This window comes from Cnephaeus nilssonii (genome assembly GCF_951640355.1).
Source record: "Cnephaeus nilssonii genome assembly, chromosome: 15".
Taxonomy (NCBI): domain Eukaryota; kingdom Metazoa; phylum Chordata; class Mammalia; order Chiroptera; family Vespertilionidae; genus Cnephaeus; species Cnephaeus nilssonii.
Genome location: NC_137086.1, coordinates 9705356 through 9729458, shown reverse-complemented (window position 1 = coordinate 9729458; position 24103 = coordinate 9705356). Strand labels below are relative to the sequence as shown.

General features: G+C 35.5%; 1 protein-coding gene across 5 annotated transcripts in view; it reads left to right on the top strand.

Annotated features, from left to right (window-relative positions):
• Positions 1-24103, top strand: part of ATAD2B (ATPase family AAA domain containing 2B) — a 129429-nt gene that overhangs the window by 58304 nt on the left and 47022 nt on the right. For all 5 annotated transcript variants that reach the window (XM_079791804.1, XM_079791803.1, XM_079791806.1 and 2 more), the window contains 4 exons: positions 1977-2067; positions 8303-8614; positions 12656-12791; positions 19298-19484. In XM_079791804.1, the coding sequence (XP_079647930.1) occupies positions 1977-2067; positions 8303-8614; positions 12656-12791; positions 19298-19484 (726 nt within the window). The remainder of the gene's footprint in view (positions 1-1976; positions 2068-8302; positions 8615-12655; positions 12792-19297; positions 19485-24103) is intronic.

Genomic DNA, 24103 nt, shown 5'->3' with positions numbered 1-24103 from the left:
TTTTTCTGCCAAGGGCCATTTGGATATTAACAATATCTTTCACGGCCCATACAAAATTCCTCATCTTAAAAATATTTGGTCAAACATTTAATTAACTCACCCCTAATGCCTTGGCAGGGCCAGACCAAATGATTTCGCGGGCCTTATACAGCCTGTGGGCCGGACATTTCCCACTGCTGATACAGGAAATTAAGGCAATGGCTCCACTATATAGAGCAGTTAATACCTCAATTTGACGTCAGTTTGCACAGCCACTAGAATGTGTCTCATTTTTGAATTGACAACCCAATTCATAGGCTTTAATTTGGCATCAGAATCCCACTCTGGTTTACATAGCTCTGTCAGAGTAAGAAACAGCATATACAGTAACATTTTCATTATCCAAGTGCAACTTCCAAGACTGTGCCAGTGCACAGAAGTTTGCTTAGTTGTAGGAGACAAAACTGAAGTGGGTGCAGTCTACGTCAGCTTGGGGAACATCAGCTATCTTGTTGTATATCTTACAACAGTACAAGCATCTTTTAGGCTCTTACCAGAATTTGGGAAATGTGCTTAGTTCTAGGAGACACAGCCAGTATTCATTTCAGCACAGGAAAGCCATTACCTTGATTTCTCAGTTGTCTTCTATTTTGTCTTAGTCATGTAGGCCTCAGAGTCTGTATGCCAATCACAATTAAGGGACTTAATAAACAAGGTCTAGAACAGCATTGTCTAATTCAGTTATCTGCAATAATGGAAATGTTCTTTATTTACATTGTCCACTGAGCAGTGTCCAGTATGATAGCCACTAGACACATGTGGCTGTTGGGCATTTGAAATGTCATTAGTGTAGCTAAGGAACTGAATTTTAAATTTTATTTAATTAAAAAATTTAAATAAAATAGCATCACATAGCTAGTGGCTTACTGTATTGTGCAGCATGGATCTTGAACATAGTTTTCCACATTAATTTAAACTATATTTTAAGGAAACTGTGCTGTGAGACCTAAACCTAAGGCCATTTTTTTCTGGTCTGGGTCTGTGGAAAAGACCTGGACTGGCTGTTCACCTTTTTTCCTTAGATAATATTTAAGGTTATGAGACTAGATGAGAGCACCAAGTCCTTTGTCTTAAGTAAAAGGCGAAAGATTTATGCGATCTGAAGAGAATCCAGAGTATGTCCTTTGTCTTAAGGAGCAGTCAGTAAGGTAAGAGGAAAAAGGAAGCCAAGTGAAGAAAGTGCATCAATGAGGAGGTTGTGATTTAATAGTGTTGCTAAGTTAAGTCAGATGATGACAGAAAATTAGCTGTCCTGTTTAATTAATATTTATTTATTTACTTTAGAGAGAGAGAGGAAGGGAGAGAAACATCAGTTTGTTGTTCCACCTATTTATGCATTCATTGGTTGATTCTTGTATGTGCCCTCGAACCCGCAACCCGGGTATGTGCCCTGACTGCAAACCCAAAATCTTTCAGTGCATGGGATGATGCTCCAACCAATTAAGCCAGAGAAGCCAGGGCTGACTTCACACTTTTTTAAAATTTTAAATTACTTGTCATTTAGCTCATTGTTAGGCATAGTACTTTATAACTATGATAGAACCAAAGGTTCTGTGAAACCTAAATCTAAAGTTTGTCTAAAAGTTATGATTATTATAACATTAAGTTTTTTGTTCAATTATAAAAATGATGTGGTGGAAAAGTGAAATTTAGTTTTGAAATCTAGTCCTAAGTCAGTTACGTAATCATATGTGCCACTAGTCACGTTCCCTCATCTCTCTGAATATTAAATGTCTTAGTGTGTGAAATAGAGACAAGATCTCACTGCCCATGCCGCAGGGTTATTATGGGAATCAGAGTTGATGCGGATGCCAATGTGTTTAAATTCTTTAAAAATAAACATTTACTTTTCTGGAGTATGGTTAGTCCATAAATTTGTTCCAGCAAATGCATTTGAGGGGCTGATATATTTTATTTAACTGTGTTTTTCTTTTTAGGCAAGAAAACACATATTACAGATTCATACCAGGGATTGGAATCCAAAATTGTCAGATGCTTTTTTAGGTGAATTGGCTGAAAAATGTGTTGGTGAGTGCTACTATTTGAATTCTTTGATTATCATTGTTTATTCTGCTCAGTCTTCCTTTACCCTTATATTTGGAATATGAATGAGTATAGTTATGTCTTTGTGCAATACATGGCTCTACCTTTAAATGTAAAAAATTATTTTAAACATTGCACTTGAAGTTTGAACACTTCTAAATTAGGATTTTAACTGCCATTAGGTGATTGACTAACAAAGCTCAATAGTAATATTCCTTTCATTGAGTGCTGGAGTTTCATAATGTTATTACAGTGTTTCCTTTTAGGAATTGTCCCCTTTCAGAAATTTTACTAAGAAAAGTAAGTGTAAACTTGACAGATAAAGATTCATGTCAAAGGCAGGACTGTGTAGTCTTTCACTTTGCAGATTACATGATGGACTCATCTTCATGAAGTTGAGTGAGAGGAGTCTTCAGAGAACATACAAATGGCATCTGCTAGTATTTCCCCAAATATAAAACTTTCCAATTTAATGTCATTCACAGAATGGAAGATCTCCCACAGAGTGAATGACACTACTGTCCTAAAAGGATGTGGTCAGAGTATTTTATGTACATACATGACCATACATAGGAGATGGAATTCAGGGGTTTTGGCTCTAATCAGGTCTGAAATAAGAATGAGTACATATTTAAGCAATCAAGTATACACATAGATATTTTTCCTTTATTCTTTTTCCATCTTTGTCTGCTTTCCTAAAAAATCTATATTAAAAGATCTCTCTCCATGAACTTTTCAAGTAGTATGTAGAACCCCCCCAAATAAGTCCACTAACAATCAACAGCTTACTTGGGAAAACTTTAAAGTTACCAAAACCAAAAAGAACAATTTAGTTTTAAAAAAATCATTGTGATCCACCATCAAATAATTAAAACTTAAATAGAACATTAGTCCATTCAGTTAGCTACATCCGAATTATCCTCTTCATCCACAGGGACCTCCATCTCCGAAGCAGCATCTCTCAGCTTTTGAACCTCAAAGACCTCGACATCTTCTGGTGAGGAGAAAACGTAAATCTCTCCAGCACTACTCCAGTTTAAGCTTTGCCTGGTATCAGAGAGCATGCGCCAAATCCATTTCATGTACATTTAGCTTGACCTTCGCAAAGCCCTATGCTGCTTTATGGGAGAGGGTGGTATTTGGTGCAGAATCCAGTCTTTTCCCATTTTGAAATTTGACCCCTCTTATATCCTGCTATTTTTATGATATTGTATTAGAGTACAGGTCAGACTGGGGAATTTTTATAGTTTCTTCTGTGAATTTGTCACAGAATGATCCTTAACTGAAATAAGAAGTCTTCAGAAAAATTTGGAAACTCCCTAAAACATAGGTGCTTTTTAAATTACTTTCTATTACCCTATCTACCATGTGAAATAATATTATATACTCTAATTCTTCATCCTAAATGTTAGAATCTTAGTTTCCATTTTCATTTCTAAAGACCACTACATATTTTTTCAAGTGATTAATTTTTCTGTAGTTAAAAAAATTTTAAAACATAATTTCTTATAGGACTGAACAACTTCTCTTACCTTCTTTGGGGTGGTGGTGGTTTAGAATCTGCTTATGTATACACATTTTCTTTTTGGAGAAAGACATATAAGTCCATTATAATTTTTTATTATGATTTTGGTGGTGATATTTTAAGGTGAAACCAGTTCATATTAAAAAAATCAAATGCAGGTCTTCAAACAGGAATGAAATAGTAATAAATTTTAAATTCATTATGAACTTACCATTTTATGTACCCCAAACATGTTTTAACAAGTATGAGTTCAGTTCATGCTTAACAAAAACTGTACAGTCTTGATGAACAACTGCAAAAATAGCTGACCGCTTGTTAGAGGTTATGGATTTGGTAACTTTTACCTTGAAATAAATTCCCAAGTACTTGAAGGTGTTTGCATGCATAATAGGTGTGATTTTTTTTCGTAGTGCTCAAATAATTCGGTATGCAGAACATGTATACAAATAGTAGGAGCTTAAGGTTAATGAAGAGCTTAAACCTAATCATATTTCTCTATTCATTTTTACTAAGAGGGCCAGAACAGTGAAAGTGTATCATTGAGGCATCTATCTTGTGAGCCTTCATTATGTTTGATGTTTTACTTAAAAAATAAAATATATTATTGCCTATTTCTAGTCTATAACCTCTTTGAATAGCTTCTATTTTCAGTGTTTCAGACCAATTTCCATCTTAATACCAGTATTAAAAAATGCTTTTTTCTTTTATATCTAGATATTTGGGTTCTTCAGAGCATTATAATTGTAATGGTGGAATTAGTATGCTTATGGAATTTATATGAAAAAGGATTTTTTTCCCTTAACATCAACTTTTAACTTTCAAAAGGCTTAGTATATTTTCAGTATGTTTAGAATGATTATATCATCTATTTTTCTAAAGTAGGACTCTTAAGTGAAAAAATATGCTCTTAATTGTGGTTACCCAAATATAATTTATTTAGCCATAGTTTTGATGTACTTTTAATTCTGTTTTAGAGTCTCATAAAGGAAAAAAATGTGTGTGTGTACACACACACACACACACACACACACACAAGCCGTATTTTCCGGCGTATAAGACGACTTTTTAACCCAGGAAAATCTTCTATACGCCCAGTCGTCTTATACGCCGGAAATATGGTATATGTATGTGTGTGTGTATGTGTATGTATGTATGTGTGTGTGTGTATATATATATATACACACATACATACACACATACATATACCATATATATATATATATATATACACACACACACACACACACACACATCCATATATATTTAAATATTGTTGAAAGTATTACATATGTCCCTTCCCCCCCCATTGACCCCTTCTAGCCCTGCCCCGCCCTCACCCCAGGCCTTCACCACCCTATTGTCTGTGTCCATGAATAAAGGAAATATATTACTAATTCAGTTCTTAATATTTTTGTATATAAGAATCACTTGTAAAGCTTTCTGAAAATATACGTTTATAATATTAAACCACAAGAGCTTCTGATTTACTGTTTATTGGGAATCTGTTTTTGTTTCAGTTTCATTGTTTATTCAGATGAGTAGTCAAGGTTGAGCACCCCAGATAAAAACTAATAATTCTCATTCATAAGCAAATGTAAAGAAGATAAAGCCTATTTTTTATAGTCTAAAGTTTACTTACTTAAATGGGATCTATTATTATTGATAAACTTTTAGCTTATCTTTAATAAATTAAGAAAATGAACATTATATTGCTGTTATGTAAATTATTAACATTATTATGTCAAATGTTATGGGCAACATTTACTGCATGAAATACCTTTTAGTGGCTTTTTGTTTTGCATTGTTTCTGAGTTGTTGTTTTTTTCCCGTTTTTAACTTAGGTTTTGCACTGAAAATTAGGATTATATATAGTATGTTCACTAACTGTGTATATACTTTAAAAATTATTGTTGATATTATTACAGGTAGTCTCCCATTCTCCCCCTTCCCCCATTTGCCTACGTCTACCCAGCCCCTGGCACCCCTCCCTGACCTTCACTCTGTTGTCTGTGTCCATGGCTATGTATATATGTTCTTTGACTACTCTCTTCACCTTTTATCCAGTTCCCCCTTCCTCCTTCCCTCTGTATATACTTTTTTAAAAAAAAATATTTTATTGATTTTTTACAGAGAGGAAGGGAGAGGGATAGAGAGCTAGAAACATCGATGAGAGAGAATCATCGACCAGCTGCCTCCTGCACACCCCCCACCGGGGATGCGCCCGCAACCAATGCACATGCCCTTGACCGGAATCGAACCTGGGACCCTTGAGTCCGCAGGCCGACGCTCTATCCACCGAGCCAAACCGGTTTCGGCTATACTTTTTTTTAAAAAAAAAAAAAATGTTTTTATTGATTTCAGAGAGGAAGGGAGAGGGATAGAGAGAGAAACATCAGTGATGAGAGAGAATCATTGACTGGCTGCCTCCTGCACACCCCCTACTGGGGGGGTGGGATCCAGTCCGCAACCCTGGCATGTGCCCTTGGCCGGAATCGAACCGGGGACCCTTAAGTCCACAGACGGACGCTCTATCCACTGAGCCAAACCAGCTAGGGCTGTATATACTTTTAGAGAAGAAAAAGAAAAGTGGTTGTTTATATTGTTTCAAGAGGGTAGTTTATTCTTTACTTCCTCAGAAATGGATTATTTCATTAAGTATTTATGAGCTGATGTTTTACAGTTATTTTGTTGAACTAATTTAACAGATATGTATGGCACAGGAAATGATACTTTTTTTTTCCACTGAGAAATAGAAAATAAAATGAGAGAGTAATGGTAAATTTTATTATTCTGCAGAATTATTTGGGAGATTGATTGCTGTCATGGGACAGTGTTAATCCTTAATCTGCTTATAGTTTTCTGAATTAAATTCTCATAGGTCATATTAAGTTTTCTCCCAACTCTGTATAAATGTTTCTTTAGGAATGCAATACTTTCTATGTTTTTTTCATAATTTTCATTAAAATTATTAAGTTGCTTTAATAATAAAATTGTTTAGATTTCTAAAAAAAAAGAAAAAAAAGAAAAACTCAGTAACTATAATTTATCCACTTCTTATGGTAGTACATAGTAACCTAACAGTTTTACCTTCCCAAACTACATATAAGCCTGGAGATAACTCTTTTTCTCTTTTTATTCATTCTTTTACTCAAGAAATATTTATTGGATATCTACTAAATGCCAGGCCAGGCATCATTCTCTGTATTTGAGAATCCTTACTGATCAAAACAAATACCCCTACTCTCACAGAGCTCACATTGCAGTTGGGGAAGGCAGAAATAAAGATAATAGGTAAATGATTCAGTGGTGAGTGCTACGGAAAAAAGAGAGCAGAGTAAAGAGTATCCCTCCCCCCCCCACCCCCCACCCCCCGTTATTTGTAAGACTTGATTAACAGAATTATTTGCCCTAGCAGTTTGATTTATATGGGTTTGTCCCTTAATGTATTTTTTCTACCAGTTAGTCTAGGGCAGTGGTCGGCAAACTCATTAGTCAACAGAGCCAAATATCAACAGTACAACGATTGAAATTTCTTTTGAGAGCCAAATTTTTTAAACTTAAACTGGCCTTTGCTAAAAACTCAAGGGGCCAAAGAGTTTCATGTGGCTCGCGAGCCGCAGTTTTCCGACCACTGGTCTAGGGCCATTTCTTCTCTCCTCATTGGTGGTCTTCCTGTCTAACCACCATTTTTGTTTCAGTATTTAAGTGTTCAGTGAGACCATTGTGAGGTATAAAAAGATAAATAAACCTGATACCACTCTTTGAAGAGCTGAGAGACCAATGTTGTATAACTAGGTCAAGTGGTTCCCCCTGCTGGTGTAATTGATAAAGGTGGCCAAATGCAAGTTTAATTGCTAATATAAAAAACAACATGGTTAGTTTGAGTTTTCTTTATTTTTGTGTTAAAAACCTAATAAATAGTGTATTTTTGTATTTGTTGCTTAAATGAATGAAATGACTTAAAAGCATCGGGGGCTTGATCTGTTGTTAACTATTATAATCATTTAAATATGGGTGATGGATAATACCCTTGTTGGTATATTCCTTAGAACTAGATCATCAGTCATTTTAAGCTAAAAAAAGAGTAATATATAACATATGTGAAGTTAATGTGAAAAATTAATGCATTTTTATTCCCTTTAATGTTTTGGAACTATCAGAGATGATCACAACTTTAAAATATAATTTTGGGATAATTAGATATCAATTTCTTCTCAGTTGCACTCAGACTTGGTAGTAGAATAAGCTCTGTTTTTGAAGTTTCTGCTTATGTGCTATTTTGTATTACTCTATGTGTTTGGAAATTAGTAATATTGAAAAAATTGATAGTTAACTGTAATGTCATAAAGACTAAACTAATGATTGGGAATATTGATGAAGGATTGAGATGAAACTATATTTTTTTAAAACCTCTTTTGAAGAAAAATTGTCAATTATCATCTGTGGTATTGGCACAAAATATATGACTTATTTTAATGTTCATGTGTTTGTTAATATAAATATTCAAAACATTTTAGTCTTAATGAGTAAACAATTAGGTGATTTTAAATGGTCAACTTTTGTTTTGCTGATAAAATTACAAATAATTATTGATTTTTGTACTATTTCCTTAGGTAAAGATGTGTATCTTGTGAAACAGAGTTGGCCTTAGAAGAATGAACTTACCTTTGTTGTCCTTTTCCTTTTGTGCATTAGGGTATTGTGGAGCTGATATCAAGGCCCTGTGCACTGAAGCTGCCCTGATTGCCCTACGGAGGCGTTACCCCCAGATCTATGCCAGCAGCCATAAACTGCAGCTAGATGTTTCCTCAATAGTGCTCAGCGCTCAAGATTTTTATCATGCAATGCAGAATATTGTGCCTGCTTCCCAGCGTGCTGTCATGTCTTCGGGACATGCACTGTCCCCCATCATAAGGCCACTGCTAGAAAGAAGCTTCAACAATATCTTGGCAGTCTTGCAAAAAGTGTTTCCTCATGCTGAAATTAGCCAGAGTGACAAGAAAGAAGGTACTATAATTATTTTTTCGTATTGTTAAAATGAAACAAGTACAGGCATAAATAAATCAATTTTGAATTTCCTCATAAGCTTATTTATGTGTTACTCTTTTATATTTGCCATGAATATAGAAAATATACCTTTTTTATTCACAACTGTGTATTCCTGGCCTGGCATGTTGCCTAGTATATGGTAGTTGACTAGTGAATGTTTATTAAAAATACACACGTGAATGTTTGTTTATTTGCTCTTGGGACATTCTGATTATCTTAATGTAGGAGTATTATGGTCTTTTGAGGAGTTGACTATAATAATAATGACTTACAATTATGTTATTACTAGGGGCCCAGTGCACATATTTGTGCACCTTAAAGGAACTGCGGGCCATGAGGCTGCGGTGGGCACAGGGGTGGGTCTTGGCCCATCCTCCGCGCCCCTGCCTGGCCCCTCCCGCTGCAGCCCCCAGTCCTGTCTGCCATGCTCCCACGTGCTGACAGCACAGGCTCCACTTACACCCACTGATGGCACAGTGATTGGGGCTGGCGCCAACAGCAGGTGTGAGTGCCGGGGGTGGCAAGACTGCAGTGCGTAGGAGCAAAGAATTTTCAGTAACCACCAGAGGCTCACCCTGATGACAGCGACTGGCAGCCTGCTTGGTCTGGTGCCCTGCTCCCCCCCCCCCCCCCCCCCCCCCACTCCTCCCAGCTCACCATTCCCTCGCAGCCAAAGCTCACCATGTTCCGCACTTGCCCCTAGTGGTCAGCGCACGTCATAGCGACTGGTTGTTCGACCATTCAGTCTATTTGCATATTAGCCTTTTATTATATAGGATTATAAAGCCCTTACACAAATTGTCGTTTATTAATTCTCATAACAATCCTGTGGGGTAGGTACTCTTTATTTTATAAATGAGGAAACTAGAAGATTGAGGAAGGTGTTTACTTATATAGGGTCACTCAGTAAATTCTAGGGCTTACTCAAACCCAGGGACCCTGACTACAGAACCCATGCTCTTAATTATGGTACTGTAAAGCCCCTCTGGATTCTATTCATCATTTGTTTTATTGGCAGAGCAGTCTAGTTTGCTGTACTAATGGAGTATAAATTTTTAGTGAGGAAGTAGATTAGAGTCAGGTTATAAAATATCTTGGATTCTAGCCTCAAGATTGTAATTTGGACCTGAGGTAAAGATAGAAAGCTATGGGAGTGGGGTGGGGGGGACAATGGTAAGATATGTACACATATAATACCTTAATAAAAAAATTAAAAAAAAAAAAAGATAGAAAGCTACCTTTAAAAACAGAAAGCTACCTTTCCTGTTCATTTACAGGAAAACTTTAAGTTCATAAGCTAATCAGAGTAAAGCCGATGAACTTAGAAGAGAAAGTAATATGTTTTAATTATCTTCATTTCCCCAGTTCCGTGGTCGGCAAACTGCGGCTCGAGAGCCACATGCGGCTCTTTGACCCCTTGAGTGTGGCTCTTCCACAAAATACCACGGCCTGGGCAAGTCTATTTTGAAGAAGTGGTATTAGAAGAAGTTCAAGTTTAAAAAATTTGGCTCTCAAAAGAAATTTCAATCGTTGTACTGTTGATATTTGGCTCTGTTGACTAATGAGTTTGCCGACCACTGCCCCAGTTCATAGTATCTTGTTTAGCAAGTTGTCTGTATCAAATAGAAAATTGTTCAGTGAATTACACTAACATTGAAAATATCATATGTAGTAAAACCCATTAATATTCAAATGAATTTTGCTGTTCTAAATCTATTTTTCAGGAACTTTATTTTTTAGGGATGGATTCTCATGAAATGTCATATGGATTATTCAGTTTCTTTAATTAAATATGGAAGGGAATAAATATTTTATTATCTTTGAGCCAGGTATTCTGCCATAAATCATACATTTCTTATCTCTAACTTCCACAACTAAGGATATGTACTAGTATTTCCCACCCAACTTTTTAAAACTTAGAACAAATATTTTTATTGACTTAAAAGAGAGGAAGGGAGAGGGAGAGAGAAACATTGATGTGGGAGCATAATATCTCTTGGCTGCCTCTTGCACACCCCCTACCTGGGATTGAGCCTGCAACCTGGGCATGTGTCCTGACTGGGAATTAAATTAGTAGCAACTTTTCAGTGCATGGGACGATGCCCAACCAACTGAGCTACACTGACCAAGGCTTCCCAAATGTTTTAATTTGTTGCTTTTATAAGAACTGGCCATAACTGAAGATTTCTGGGGATTTCTCTTCTTCTTTCATGTGGGACACGTTTCTTTGTTTCTTCATTTTGGCTGCCTCTCTGTTATTTGTTTCTGTGTGTTAGGTAGATCTGCTGTGTCTCCCAGTCTTAGTAGGGTGACCTTGTGTAATAGGTGTCCTGTGGCCCAGTGGCTCAATGTCCTTGATCACCTGAGCGAGGTGCTCCAGGAATATCCCTTGTGTGGGTTATGTGAGCCCTCCTATGGTAATTGAGTCTTGATTACTGCTGGCCCATCCCTGGGTGGGATTGACCCTCAGGCTGGCTGACTCTGAGGAGTGACCACCACAATGTAGAGCTCTGCAGGTGCTGACCACATGAAGCAGAATTTGTTCCAGTAGGTTCTGGTGCCCACTGAAGTCGCCCTGTGAAGTGTGCTGCTTGTGGGACTAATTGGGTCGTGCTCTGATGTGGTCTGAAGCCAACCACTAGGTGTGTTGGTTCTGGGTCAAGTGCCCTATTTTATACCAAATATCTTAGATGAAATGTACTGGTTTTCATCAAAATTAACTTAGAGATAAATATTACATGATCTCACTCATTTGTGGAATATAAAGAACATCATAAACTAATGAACAAAAATAGATACAAAGACAAAGAAGCATCGAACAGACTGTTAAACTTCAGCAGGAAGACAGGGGAGGGTTGGGGGGCGGTAAGAGATCAACCAAAGGACTTGTATGCATGCATATAAGCATAACCAATGGACACAGACACTGGGGGGTAAGGGCATGTGCCGGGGGTTGGGGGAGGCTAGGGGAAGGTCAGTGGGGGAAAAAGGAGACATATGTACTACTATTTGTAATACTTTAAACCAGCGGTCGCCAACCTTTCGGACGGGGACCACCAGTTGGTGACCCCTGCTTTAAACAATTAAAAAAATTAACTTAGAGATTTTTAATAAATGGTATTTTATGTGAGTGCTATTTCTTAAATAGGATGGGTATTTTATGCGAGTGCTATATCTTCTCAGTCTTCTTGTAGTCAATGAAGACTCCTGGTATTTTATGTGAGTGCTATTTCTTAAATAGGATGGGTATTTTATGTGAGTGCTATTTCTTCTCAGTCTTCTTGTAGTCAATGAAGACTCCTAAATTATATCTTACAACACTTAAGTAGTCTGTAATGGTGAAAGAACTACATTATTTCACTTATAAATTATTCAGAACAGTGCAGTTTGTCAGCCTGCTCAATCTATATTATTTGATAACTTACTAGTTAATGTCATTTGATATTTTTAAATATATTTTTTATTGTTGATAGTATTACAGATACCTCCCATTTCCTACCCCTTTCCCCCCTCCTCTCAACCCTTTCTCCCCCTCTCCCAGGTCTTCACTACCCTATTGACTCTGTCCATGGCTATGCATATCTCTCTATATAAAAGCCTAATATGCAAAGTGTCCCCTTGTGAGTTCAACTGACTGGGAGTTCGATCACTTGCTATGACATGCATTGACCACAAGGGGGTGGCATGGAAGGAAGGAAGGCCCTGGCCAGCAGCTGGCACCTGGGGAAGGGAGGCCCTGGCTGGCAGCCGGCCGCTGCTAGGGACCCTACCTGTGCACGAATTGTGTGCACAGGGCCTCTAGTAAGTATATAAGTTCTTTGGTTTATCTTTTCTCGTCCCCCCAAATCCACATCGAGGTATGTCAGTCTGTTCCATGTCTCTATGGTTCTGGTTAATTTGATTTTTAAACCAATTTTTCTTAGCTTTTGTAGAGCACTAATATTAAATGACTTTATAAGCCTCAAACTTGTGGGTTTTTTTTGTTTTGTTTTTGAACAGATATAGATACTCTAGTTTTAGATGATAGTGAAGATGAGAATGCTTTATCAATTTTTGAGACCAGTTGTCACTCAGGATCACCAAAGAAACAGTCATCAGCTGCTGCTGTAAATAAATCCTACCTTCATTTTACAATGTAAGTAATGTAAATCACATTTCTTTCTATTTAGCATGAGTTTTACTACTTTATGGTTAGAATTATGGTATATTTTTACTTATGGTTATAACCTTGAGGACTTTGATTTTCTGTTGTTTGGACACAGTTCTGGAATACTTACTGTGTATATATTTTTTGTGTGGTAATAAATTGGTTTATTGGTCAACTGTAAAAACTTTTTTCTAAACAGATTATGACTTTTATTTAAACCAAAGTAGAAGGAAGGTTTATCTTTAGAAAATCAACTCATGTCCCTAATTTTATTGCTTTTTATTTGAACTAAATGAACAGAAGTGAATTATTTACCATGGTTAGAATATTTTAATTTACAATAAGTTTCAGATGATAATTTAGGGACTCTAGGGTACTAAAAAGATTTTGAATTAGAAATTGCTCAGTAATTAAACAAGTAACTTTTCAATTCTCCAAAATCCCATTAGTTTACACTTTCCTAATTTAGATTTCTATTTACATTCACCTTTATCTATATTAAAGCAGCTTTGGCTGTGCACTTTAATGGGTAAACAATATTAGTGCTAATCTAATTTTAAATTAAGGCACCATATAGTTTCAAATACTAATAGCATCATCACTTACATTTACATAATTATTATGAGAGTTAAAGGACCATAATGCTCCAGTCAGGTAAGTCTAATCGCACTTTTTTTTTTGAAGATGTTGGGTTATGTGTTACATTTAAGTAGTTTTCCTTTTGACATATTTTGAACAAATTTAAGTCTTCAACTTGAATTGAAGTTTCTCCCATGTAGATTTTGGTAAAATGTTATTTTAATTATTTGCATTGATAACTCTTGCTTGTTTTGCATTTTTAAAAATGAGAATAAATTACTTTCATTTACTCTTTTTTTCTTTTAACAGCAAGCTCTTCTATTAGAAACTTTTTTCTTTTACTCCTGGGTCATTACTTGTATGCCCTCAGGGACATTTTCTTAGACTATTTCAGTAATTTTACAGATCTGCTTTATTCATGGCTAAGGGAAAGCCAAACAGTCCTCCCCCTCCCCACCTAGCTAGCCTGTTTTGTGTGTGTGTGTGTGTGTGTGTGTGTGTGTGTGTGTGTGTAAATTGTTTTGACAATTTTAGTTATTTGGATTTGAAATACATGATAGCAGAGCTAAGAAACTGTCAAAAGATAATATGTCCCAATTTTATAAAATAGTTCTGTTGTCAGTAAAGTGATACAGAAATAGATTTTGATATGATACAATTTTTTAAAATAATTTTTTTATTGATTTCAGAGAGGAAGGGAGAGGGAGAGAAAGATAGAAACATAAATGATGAGAGAGAATCATTGGGGATCGAGCCCACAACCCGGGCATGTGCCCTTGACTGGAATCAAACCTGGGACCTTTCAGTACACAGCCCGACCCTCTATCCACTGAGCCAAACCAGCTAGGGCTAGTTTAGCCTTTTTGAAATTGATTTAATTTTAGCTTCCTTTACATAGGCTTTTCTAGTTCTGATTTGACTTTAATAGTGAGACAGCTATATATTCTAGAATAAGCTTTTTTTTGGGTTATAGATGTTTTGATAAATCTTATTCATTTATTTCTTTATCCACCCATTCTGCCAGTTTTTATGTGTTTTCTATACGACAGGCACTGTACTAGGTGCCAAAGACATAAGCATGATTAAAGTATAACATTCTTAGTCTGGAGAAGTTCTTATTGGAGATGACAGACATTGCAATATGGCTGAGGTGTTACGAAAGCAGAACTAAGAAGCTTTCATTGGGAAATCCAGGAGGGCTTCGCAGGAGAAATAGTGACATTTGCTATTTTTTTGAGTAGGAGTTAGCATCTGATGTTCATTGCAAACTAGATGTGTGGTAAATGTATAAAGCTTGGGGCCTTATGTATGGTAACTCATATAGGTCTTTCAATAATCATATAGCTAATTTGTGGTATCATTACTTTATAGATAATGAAACTGAAACACTAAGTTAATTGCCCATGATCTTGCTACTAGCAGGTGGCAGAGCCAGGGTCTGTACTGTTTGTTTCCTGGGATCATATTCTTTCTCTTATACTATGCAGTTTCCAAATTGATTTCTGAGCTTAATATGTAGATAGGAAAATGCATTGCTTTTCTGGGTAGGTTAGACAATAATATTTTTACACTTTCTAAGAAATATACATGTTAGAATGTAAGCCTTTAATAAGGGCTACACGATGTTTTTGGTTAGCTTGTTATTGGTTTGACCTCTTGTTTGAACAACGTGTGTTAGCATGCCAGACCAATAAAAACAAGGTGCTAGACACATAGAAAGCATGACTTTAATTCTGGTCTCCAATAACATTAGCTTGGGCATTGCTGGTGGGTTTCTGTTTCTGGGAATAGTTTCCTAAAACAGTGTTGAAACCTTTAATTTAGATTTAAGATGAAATATAAGTAAAGATATTTAAGGTCTGTCAATCTGGTAGAAAACCCTTATGATGGAAAATAAGTTTACTTTCTTACAATATTTTGCCATAAGGGGATGAGAAACACAGCTTTCTGAGGTTTCCCAAATGAAAATAGCTTTGTTTTTTCTAATTAGAAAGAGGATATACTCTGTAGAAAATTCAAGTAATAAAGAAGAGCATAAAGAAGAAAGTAAAAATTAAAGCCCAGGCATCTGCAGGTAATATTTGTTAGTTTTGGTGACCACCCTTGCTGTGCATACAGACAGACCCACATAATACCTTATATAAACTATATCCTCCTTGTACGGTTTTTAATATATCTTGCTGTTTTATCCATTATGTTGGGAATGTTATTTCATGTCAGTATATTTAATGCCATTCTTTTAAAATAGCTGCACAGTACTTTATTTTTTTAGATGTTCCTTAGTTTATATAACCTTACTGATAAAAATTGAAGTTTCCAATTTTCCTCTTTTATAAATAGTGCTGTGGTAGTCAAATTTCTAAGTATTCATCTTTGTACCATTATCTGATTCAGAACTTAGGGTAAATTTTAAAAACGGTGATCGCTGTGTAAAAGGGTGTATATATTTAAAAACATGATACAAGTTGTTATATTGCTTCCAGAAAGGTAGTACCAATTTTATTTTTATCACTAATGATATTTTTCCTATATCCTTATCAATTCTGAGTACAATTTGTCCTTTTAAATCTTTGTCAACCAAATAGACGAAATAACATCTTGTTTATTTGAATCATTCATTCATTCATTCAGAGTGCCCATCATGTGTTGCATGTTGTCCTAGGTACCTAGAATATGTCAGTGAGCAAAATGGGCTATGATCCTTGCTCTCATTCAGCTTACATTTTAGATGGAGACAAAGAACAATAAGTGTAATAGATAAATAAAATGTTAGAAGATAAATACTATGAAAAAATATGGAGAATGCTAAGAGGTAAGGGAGTTTTTGGGAGTGAGATAAGTTGCTATACTTGCCAAATTGTATGTATTTGACATACTTGCCAAATTGAATTTTGAGAAATTGCACTTTTTCCCACTCCAACTCTCTGAGCCTTGGTTTCTTCATCTGATTAACAGATAAAAGTTGTTTTTCATTATTTATGTTTTCATAATTTTTTCATTTATTAATAACCACTACGTCTTTCTCAAAGCTAGATCACCCTTAAGCCTTAGACCCTTTCCAGCTGCCTATCTTCCTTTTTTGTGCCATAGATATTTAATTTTATTTATTGATTTGAGAGAGAGGAAGGGGAAAGAGAGAGACATTGATTTGTTGTTCCACTTATTTATGCATTCATTGGTTGTTTCTCGGATTGAACCTGCATCCTTGTTGTATCGGGATGACACTCTGACTAACTGAGCTACCCCTCCAGGCTGTGCCATAGATCTTTTAGGATATACTGGACTATGTCTCCCCTTCTCTTCCTTTGAGTCCTGTGAGCTACCACTTGTTCAGTTGTCCAACTAGAATTGGATGTCATTCTCAGCTTCCTCTTCTTTCCTTCTGTATCTAGTCAATGACAAAGTTCTGACTAAATAAGTCTCATCTTAGGGTGTTCTTTCTCACCTCTCTAACACTATTCTTGTCTAGACTGTCGTTAAGCTTTCATGCTCGGATTATTATAGCAAACCACTAACAGGTCACAATTCCTCCTGTTTTGCCTTCTTTAAAAATCCTTTCCTATACTGACATACTGGGCTAGAGTCATCTTCCAAAATCGTGTGTGAGATTATGTCACTTCCCCTGCTTAAGTATCTTAATGGTTTCTCATTGTCTTCAGTGAACATTCCAAACTTACAACATGGTTTACAAAACCCTTCATAGCATTTCTCCTTTTCACTTCCCTTTCCTAAGCCCCCACCCCCCAATACCTTTACACCTGCATTGCCCTAAATCTTAAGAGAAGCTGCTGTATGAACTGTATTCATTAGCTCAAAGGGCCAAGGCCTTTTTAGCCTCTGGTCCTTTGCACATCCTGTTGTTATCTCTCGGTATTCATCTTTTCTGCCTCCTGTCTGTTGGGTTTGTGCTTTGGTAACACTTTTCCAGGAAAGCCTTCTATGAGTCTTTAATTGGGGTCTCTCTATGAGTCTTAAACAGTGCTGCTTGTTAAGCACACTGTATTATAATAATTTATGTATATCCCTTTTCCACTAAGTACCATTCAGGCATGAGCTCTGTGATAACAGTGGTATTATTGGAATGTGTAGGGCCAACACATTCAGCTTAGGAAGCATTCTCCAAGTGTTAAATGAATGAACATTTAAAAAATATTATCTATTTACATCTTTTTTTGAATGATCTGCTTATATTCTGTGCCCACGAAATTATTCTTTATTAACTCTATGTACATCACCTCTTTATGCACTGAGAACCATTTTTGTTAATGGCAAATTCTTGGTCTTATTTGGTTGTTTGCCATTTGGTTCAGGTTGTAATTTTTGAATTATAAAAGTTTAAAAATTTGTATGAATTAGATATATGTATCTTTTGGTTTTTTTTTTTTGTTTCTGTGTGAGAATTCATTTTACTTATTCCTTTAAATGAGGATCTGAATACTCCTTATTTTAAACATTTATTTTGTAATTCACCCCGTTCCATTTATTTTTTTATGCTTTTATGTAAAATTCTTTCAGTTACTATGATTTGTTTCTTGGGTTGCTTATTATCTTCCACAGCTCTGTGTTACTTTTCCTTGGTGTATTCTACATTCTGTTTTGTTATTATGTTCTGTAATATGTTTCAGTAGAAAGTAGGGCACATCTTAACATAGTGGTTGGGAGCTTGGGCTTTGCGATTAAATGGGCCTGAATGAGAATTTGAAATCTGTCACCACTGTGTTGTACAATCGTATACCTAACCTCTCTGAACCTTGGTTTCTTCATCTATTTAATAGATGGAAACTCTGTATTTCACAGAATTGTTAATAAAGTTAAATGATAAATTTGTATGAAGTGTTTGTTACTAAAACAGGTTTAAATGTAAAATTGGACCTAACATCTTTTTTCAAAAATTTCTTGATTATTTTTTTCAGATAATGTGGCGAATAAGCTTGAAATCTCCCTCTCTCAAATTCTTTTGGGATTTTGATTTGAATTTTTAAATGTATTGACATCTTTATAAAATCAGACTCATGATGTATTCTATATTGTTTCATACTTTTCTTATAATGTTTGTTTTGCCATTTGTGTTTTTGCAGTTGTAAATAGGATCTCATTTCTTTTTTTATATTGGTTCTTGATGGTATTTAGGAAATCATTTTGCCTTTCTGTTTTCATCTTTTGTCTTAATACTTTGCTGGTAGAGTCTGACAATTATTAGATGATTCTCTTGGATTTTCTAGTACATAATCATCTTTTTCAAGTAACAGTGTTTTCTCTATTTCTTCCCATTAGTTCTGTTTATTTGCTTATTGCATTGCTTAGAATTTACTTCATTACCTATAGTGATTGTATATGAATTTGTTTTATTTATTTGAATTTCATTAAATGTATTTACGTAAACCTACCTTCTCTAGTGTAGGGCTTTAGATGTCATATTTGAGGGTAAAAACAGTTTCTATTAGCCTAGAAACAAAATTTGCTGCCACAGAAAAAGTCCTACCCCCCCCCCCCCATTTTAAAAATTGTGGTTAAAAATACATACAATTTAACATTTTAACCATTAATAAAAAGTCCTGTATTTTGGGTAATCTTCAGATGTACCTCCTTGTTGAAGTGGGATTCTTAACATTTGACCATGGATCGATAATAACTAAATCACACAGTGTCTGAAACATTTTCCAAGTTAATATATTTTTACTTTTTTTAGAAGGGGTTTTTATACTTTTACCTCTTGGTTATTATTATGGTCAGAGAGATCAACATTTTAAAACTAATTAATGAAAAATGATTCACTTTACTTAAAAAATAAAGATAGGGAAGTTCTATTAATTTGGAGTTATATTCTTTTAATGTAAATATATTGCCTAATATTTCATATTGATCTACAGAGTATATGGTTTCAAAATAATTATTATGTCTTACATGTATTGCAGGTCACCATATCATCAGCCAACCTCTTACAGGCCAAGATTATTGCTGTCTGGAGAACGAGGCTCAGGTCAAACTTCTCATCTTGCTCCAGCGCTTTTGCACACTCTAGAAAAATTCTCTGTGCACAGACTAGATCTGCCAGCACTTTATTCAGTTAGTGCCAAAACACCTGAAGAATCATGTGCACAGGTAGGTGTGTACCTTGTCAGAGCAGTTGCAACTTTCTTGGTAGTGTTAATAGATACATTTTTTCAAAGAACAATAATATGAATATTAACTTTTTGTTGCTTATTTGTTAACATAATATTAAGGTAGAGAATCCTTTTGATGTGTAATGTTTTTCAAAGTGAGCTTGTTTTTACAATGATACTTCATTCATTTCTGAAATTTTAATATCCTGTTTCTTGTATTAAAGTTTAATTAAATGGAGTAGAAAGGGAGTTTCTTTTGCCTTTTTCTGACCTTCTTTTCAAAGCCATGGTTTCAGAGCCTTTCTAGACTTAAATCTCTGTACTTATAGGAAGGGAAATGATACCCAATTTGAGATGCCAAGACTTAACATTTATCTAGAAATGTGATATTTGATTTTCAACTACTTTATATTTGCTAAGTTGTGAAACAAAGTTCTAGTGAGACTGTTTATATTACTTGAGGTTCTAATATATAACTATGAATTTTATATAAGTGTGTCATGTTATAACTAGAGGTTAGGGGAATAAGTTTTTTTTAGCCAAGGGATCGTGTCTTCACCATTTCTGTATCTCTGACACAGTGCAGCATCGGAAGTGCTCATTGAATGTTTGAATTATCTATATATATAAAAGGCTAATATGCTAAGTGTCTGACTCATCAACTGGTAGCTATGATGTGCACTGACCACCAGGGTGCAGATGCTCAACTGCACAGGCATGGAAACATGGAACAGATTGATGAATCTCAGAGGCAAGTGGGGAGAGTGTAGGGCAGGAAGAGATTAACCAAAGATGTTATATGCATACTAGAGACCCAGTGCACAGATTCATGCACTGGTGGGGTCCCTTGACCTGGCATGCGCCCTCTTGCAATCCCGGACCCCTCAGGGGATATCAGACTGCTGGTTTCAGCCCGATCCGTGCAGGCCAGGCCGAGGGACTCCACTGGTACATGATTGGGGCCGGGGAGAGACGCGGGAGGTTGGCCGCTGGGGAGGGACCACAGGAGGGCTCCAGCATGTGTCCATTCTGTCTTGCTCATTCCTGATCGGGCGGACCCCAGCAGCAAGCTAACCTACCGGTCGGAGCGTCTGCCCCCTGCTGGTCAGTGCACATCATAGCAACTGGTTGACCGGTTGATTGCCCCCTTGTGGTCAGTGCATGTCATAGCGAGTGGTTGAGCGTCCTTAGCATATCATTAGCATATTATGCTTTGATTGGTTGAACGGCTGACTAGACGACTGGACACTTAGCATATTAGGCTTTTATTACATAGGATTAGAGAGAGGAGTGCCACTTTCTTCTTTGATATTTATCCTACTTTTAGAGATTAGATGACTGGAGTAGTAACACTTAAGAGCATTGCAAACAACTTTACTGTTTTATTTCAGTAACATTTTATAAATATTTAATACATATACTATGTTACTGAAAACTATTACGTACCTTTGTAGCAAGAAATATTTTTTAAACATTCTAAAAATATTATTTTAAAAGTTCATAGTGTTGATTTAATTTCTCTTACTTAGTTCTGTGGGTTTGAACACCCTAGCAGCACTTCACTACTTAAAAAGCCCTTTTTAAAGGGTTCCCTCCCCAAAAACATTCATGTTCTGAATAAAAAATGGTATACCAGTAATTTGCTCCAAGTTTTATACATTTAATTCATTCTTGCTGTGTTTTCCAATAATGTTGATTTATATATTTGCTCATATTTTTTTATATAGTGAGACAAAATTATTGTAGCTTTGTATGCAAGTAAGAAAATTACTCAGTACCATTTAAACTAAATTCGAGTGATTTACTAGGAAAATATAAATTAACAAAATTGACCCCAGAGAAGAGAGAAGCCAAACAGACAAAACACTAGCTGTGGAAGAAGAAATTGGTTGTCAAAAAAAAAGAACTAAATCCAGGTAGTTTCACAGGTGAATTAAAAAAAAAAATTAAAAAAAAAAATATATATATATATTGATTTCAGAGAGGAAGAGAGAGAGAGAGAAACATCAGTGATGAGAGAGAATCATTGATCGACTACCTCCTGCACTCCCCACACTGGGGATCGAGCCCACAGCCCTGGGCATGTGCCCTGACCTGGAACCGAACCGTGACCTCCTGGTTCTTAAACCACTGAGCTATGCTGGTCGGGCACAGGTGAATTCTTTTAATCTTAAAGGATAAGTTAATTTTGATGATAGTTAAACTGTTCCAAAGTATAGTAAAAGAAGGAAAGCTGTGAAATCAATAAAAACGGTGATGATACACCTAAAGCAAGATATCTAAAATTCAGTTGAGGAGGACAGACAGTTGAAATAATGAAAGACACACTTTGTTTTTAATATATACTATGATTCAAAGTGTAGACTGAACTCGAATTGCACAGATAAAAATCTCTGCTACTTTGCTTATTGGTTGTTGTGGCCTTGTACAAGTTGCTTGACCTCTTTGAGTCTTACTTATCTGTAAAATGAAAATAACGATACCACCTAAGTTGTGATATTTTGGGGGGTTGGGAGTTGCTTGTGATTATTAAAGTAAGCTTATTCAGTAAGCTTAGCATATAGTACCCAACAGATGTTAGCAGCTCTTTTCACAGTTAATGAATGGCTGGGCAGACTCCAAAGAGATGTAATAGAGTAATAAAGATGTAATAGAACTAATAGATGTAATAGAGTAATAAAGATGTAATAGAACTAATAGATGTAATAGAGTAGTAAAGAATTTGTACCCGTGTAGGGATAGATAGACAAAGTAATAGAACAAAAGAGAGAATTCATTTATGCCTGTATAGTAATGATGATGCTATTTAACATCAATAGGTAGAATAGATGGATTATTTAATAAATGGTGTTGGAAAACTGGCTGGCTCATTAAGGGAGAAAGAAACAAAACAAAACAAAACAAAACTGGATTTCCTACCTTTTTCTGTAACCCCAAAACAAATTCTAGATTGTCAGTGGGACTGTTAATGAGCATTCACAAGGTCATATATTTATTATCTTGGATATGGGAAAATGATTTCTAAGCAATGAACAAAATCCAGAAAACATAAAGATATGAACAAATTTGACTTTATAAAATTTTTAAATTACACATGGCCAAAAATCATTTAAATAAAATTAATAGACATAATCTGGTAGGTATATTTTTAACATACATGTCAAGGACAAGTTTCCTAAACATAAAAAAAAGTTAATGTCAGTAAGAAGAAATATTAACCTAATATAAAAATTGGCAAAATTGGAGCATGCCATTTATAGGGAGGAAAAGAAGAGAAAAAGCAACCAATAAAAATTTGAAAAGATTCTTAGCCTCACTTGTGAGTGAAAAAATATGCAAATTAAAGCAATGAAATACCATTTTAAAACAACTGTAGGGTTTGTAAATATAAAGAGCTTGATAACATCGAGCATTGGAGATGTGGGACACTCAGACATGGCTAGTAGAAATGTGAACTTATTTAATGATTTTGGAGTATAGTTTGGCACTGTCTTTTAAAATTTCAAGTACATTTACCATTTGACCCAGGAATTTTACATTAAAGAATTTTCCCTAAAGGTATATTAGCTGTAAGTATTCACTGCTGAGTGAACAAGGATATTCATGACAGCATTGTGTAAAATTGCCAAACAAAATAAGACCAAAAGAAACAAACTGAATGTCCTTTAATGGTAGACTGGCTAAAATAAGTTATGGTATATTCTCACATACAGAGGGATACGGTGAAGCCATTAACAATGCTGAGGTAGTCTTACATAGACTGATATAGAAAGATGAAGGAGATATTGGTGAAAAAGCAAGTTTTAAATCAATCTAAGTATGATATTCTTTATGTAAAAAAAGCCTTAAAAATGCTGTATCCATGTTTATATATAAGTGGAGAGTTTATCTACGAATACCGCCGTCCCCCTCCCCTCAAACAGCAACAACCACCTGTTAATATTAATTGCTTTGGCATGGGGGAAGGAATTTGAAGGATTGGAAAAATGGATAAATTTGGTCATTTCATTTTATACTCTGCTGCATTGCTTGGAATATTATTTTTCTTTTTATATGTATATTTGACAGTATCAATCAAACAAGATAGAATCACGTTGAAAGGGGAACATTTTCACACTGACCGGTGTGTCTCAGTTGCTTGGAGTGTTGTTCTGTAAACCAAAAGGTGGCGGGTTCAATTCCCAGTCAGGGTACATGCCCAGTTTGCAGGTTTGATTCCCTGTGGGGGCGCATATGGGAGGCAACGGATCAATGTTTCTCTCTATATATATCCCTTCCTCTCTCTAAAAAAAAAAAGGGCACAAACTTTCAGTTATAAAATAAATAGATCCAGGCATATAATGTACAACATAGGGAATATAGTCAACAATATTGTAAGAACATTGTACATTGACAGATGGTTACTAGACTTAAAGTGGAGATCACTTCATAAGATGTATAGATAAATGTTGAATCACTATTTTGTACACCTGACACTAATATTGTATGCCAACTATATTTTAAGAAAAAATAAAGTATGTACATTAAAAAAAATCTATACAAAAGAAAGGAATATTTTCAAAATGAGAGGGTATTCTGTCTGTTGTTCCTTAAGGCTAGTATGTGTACATATTTACA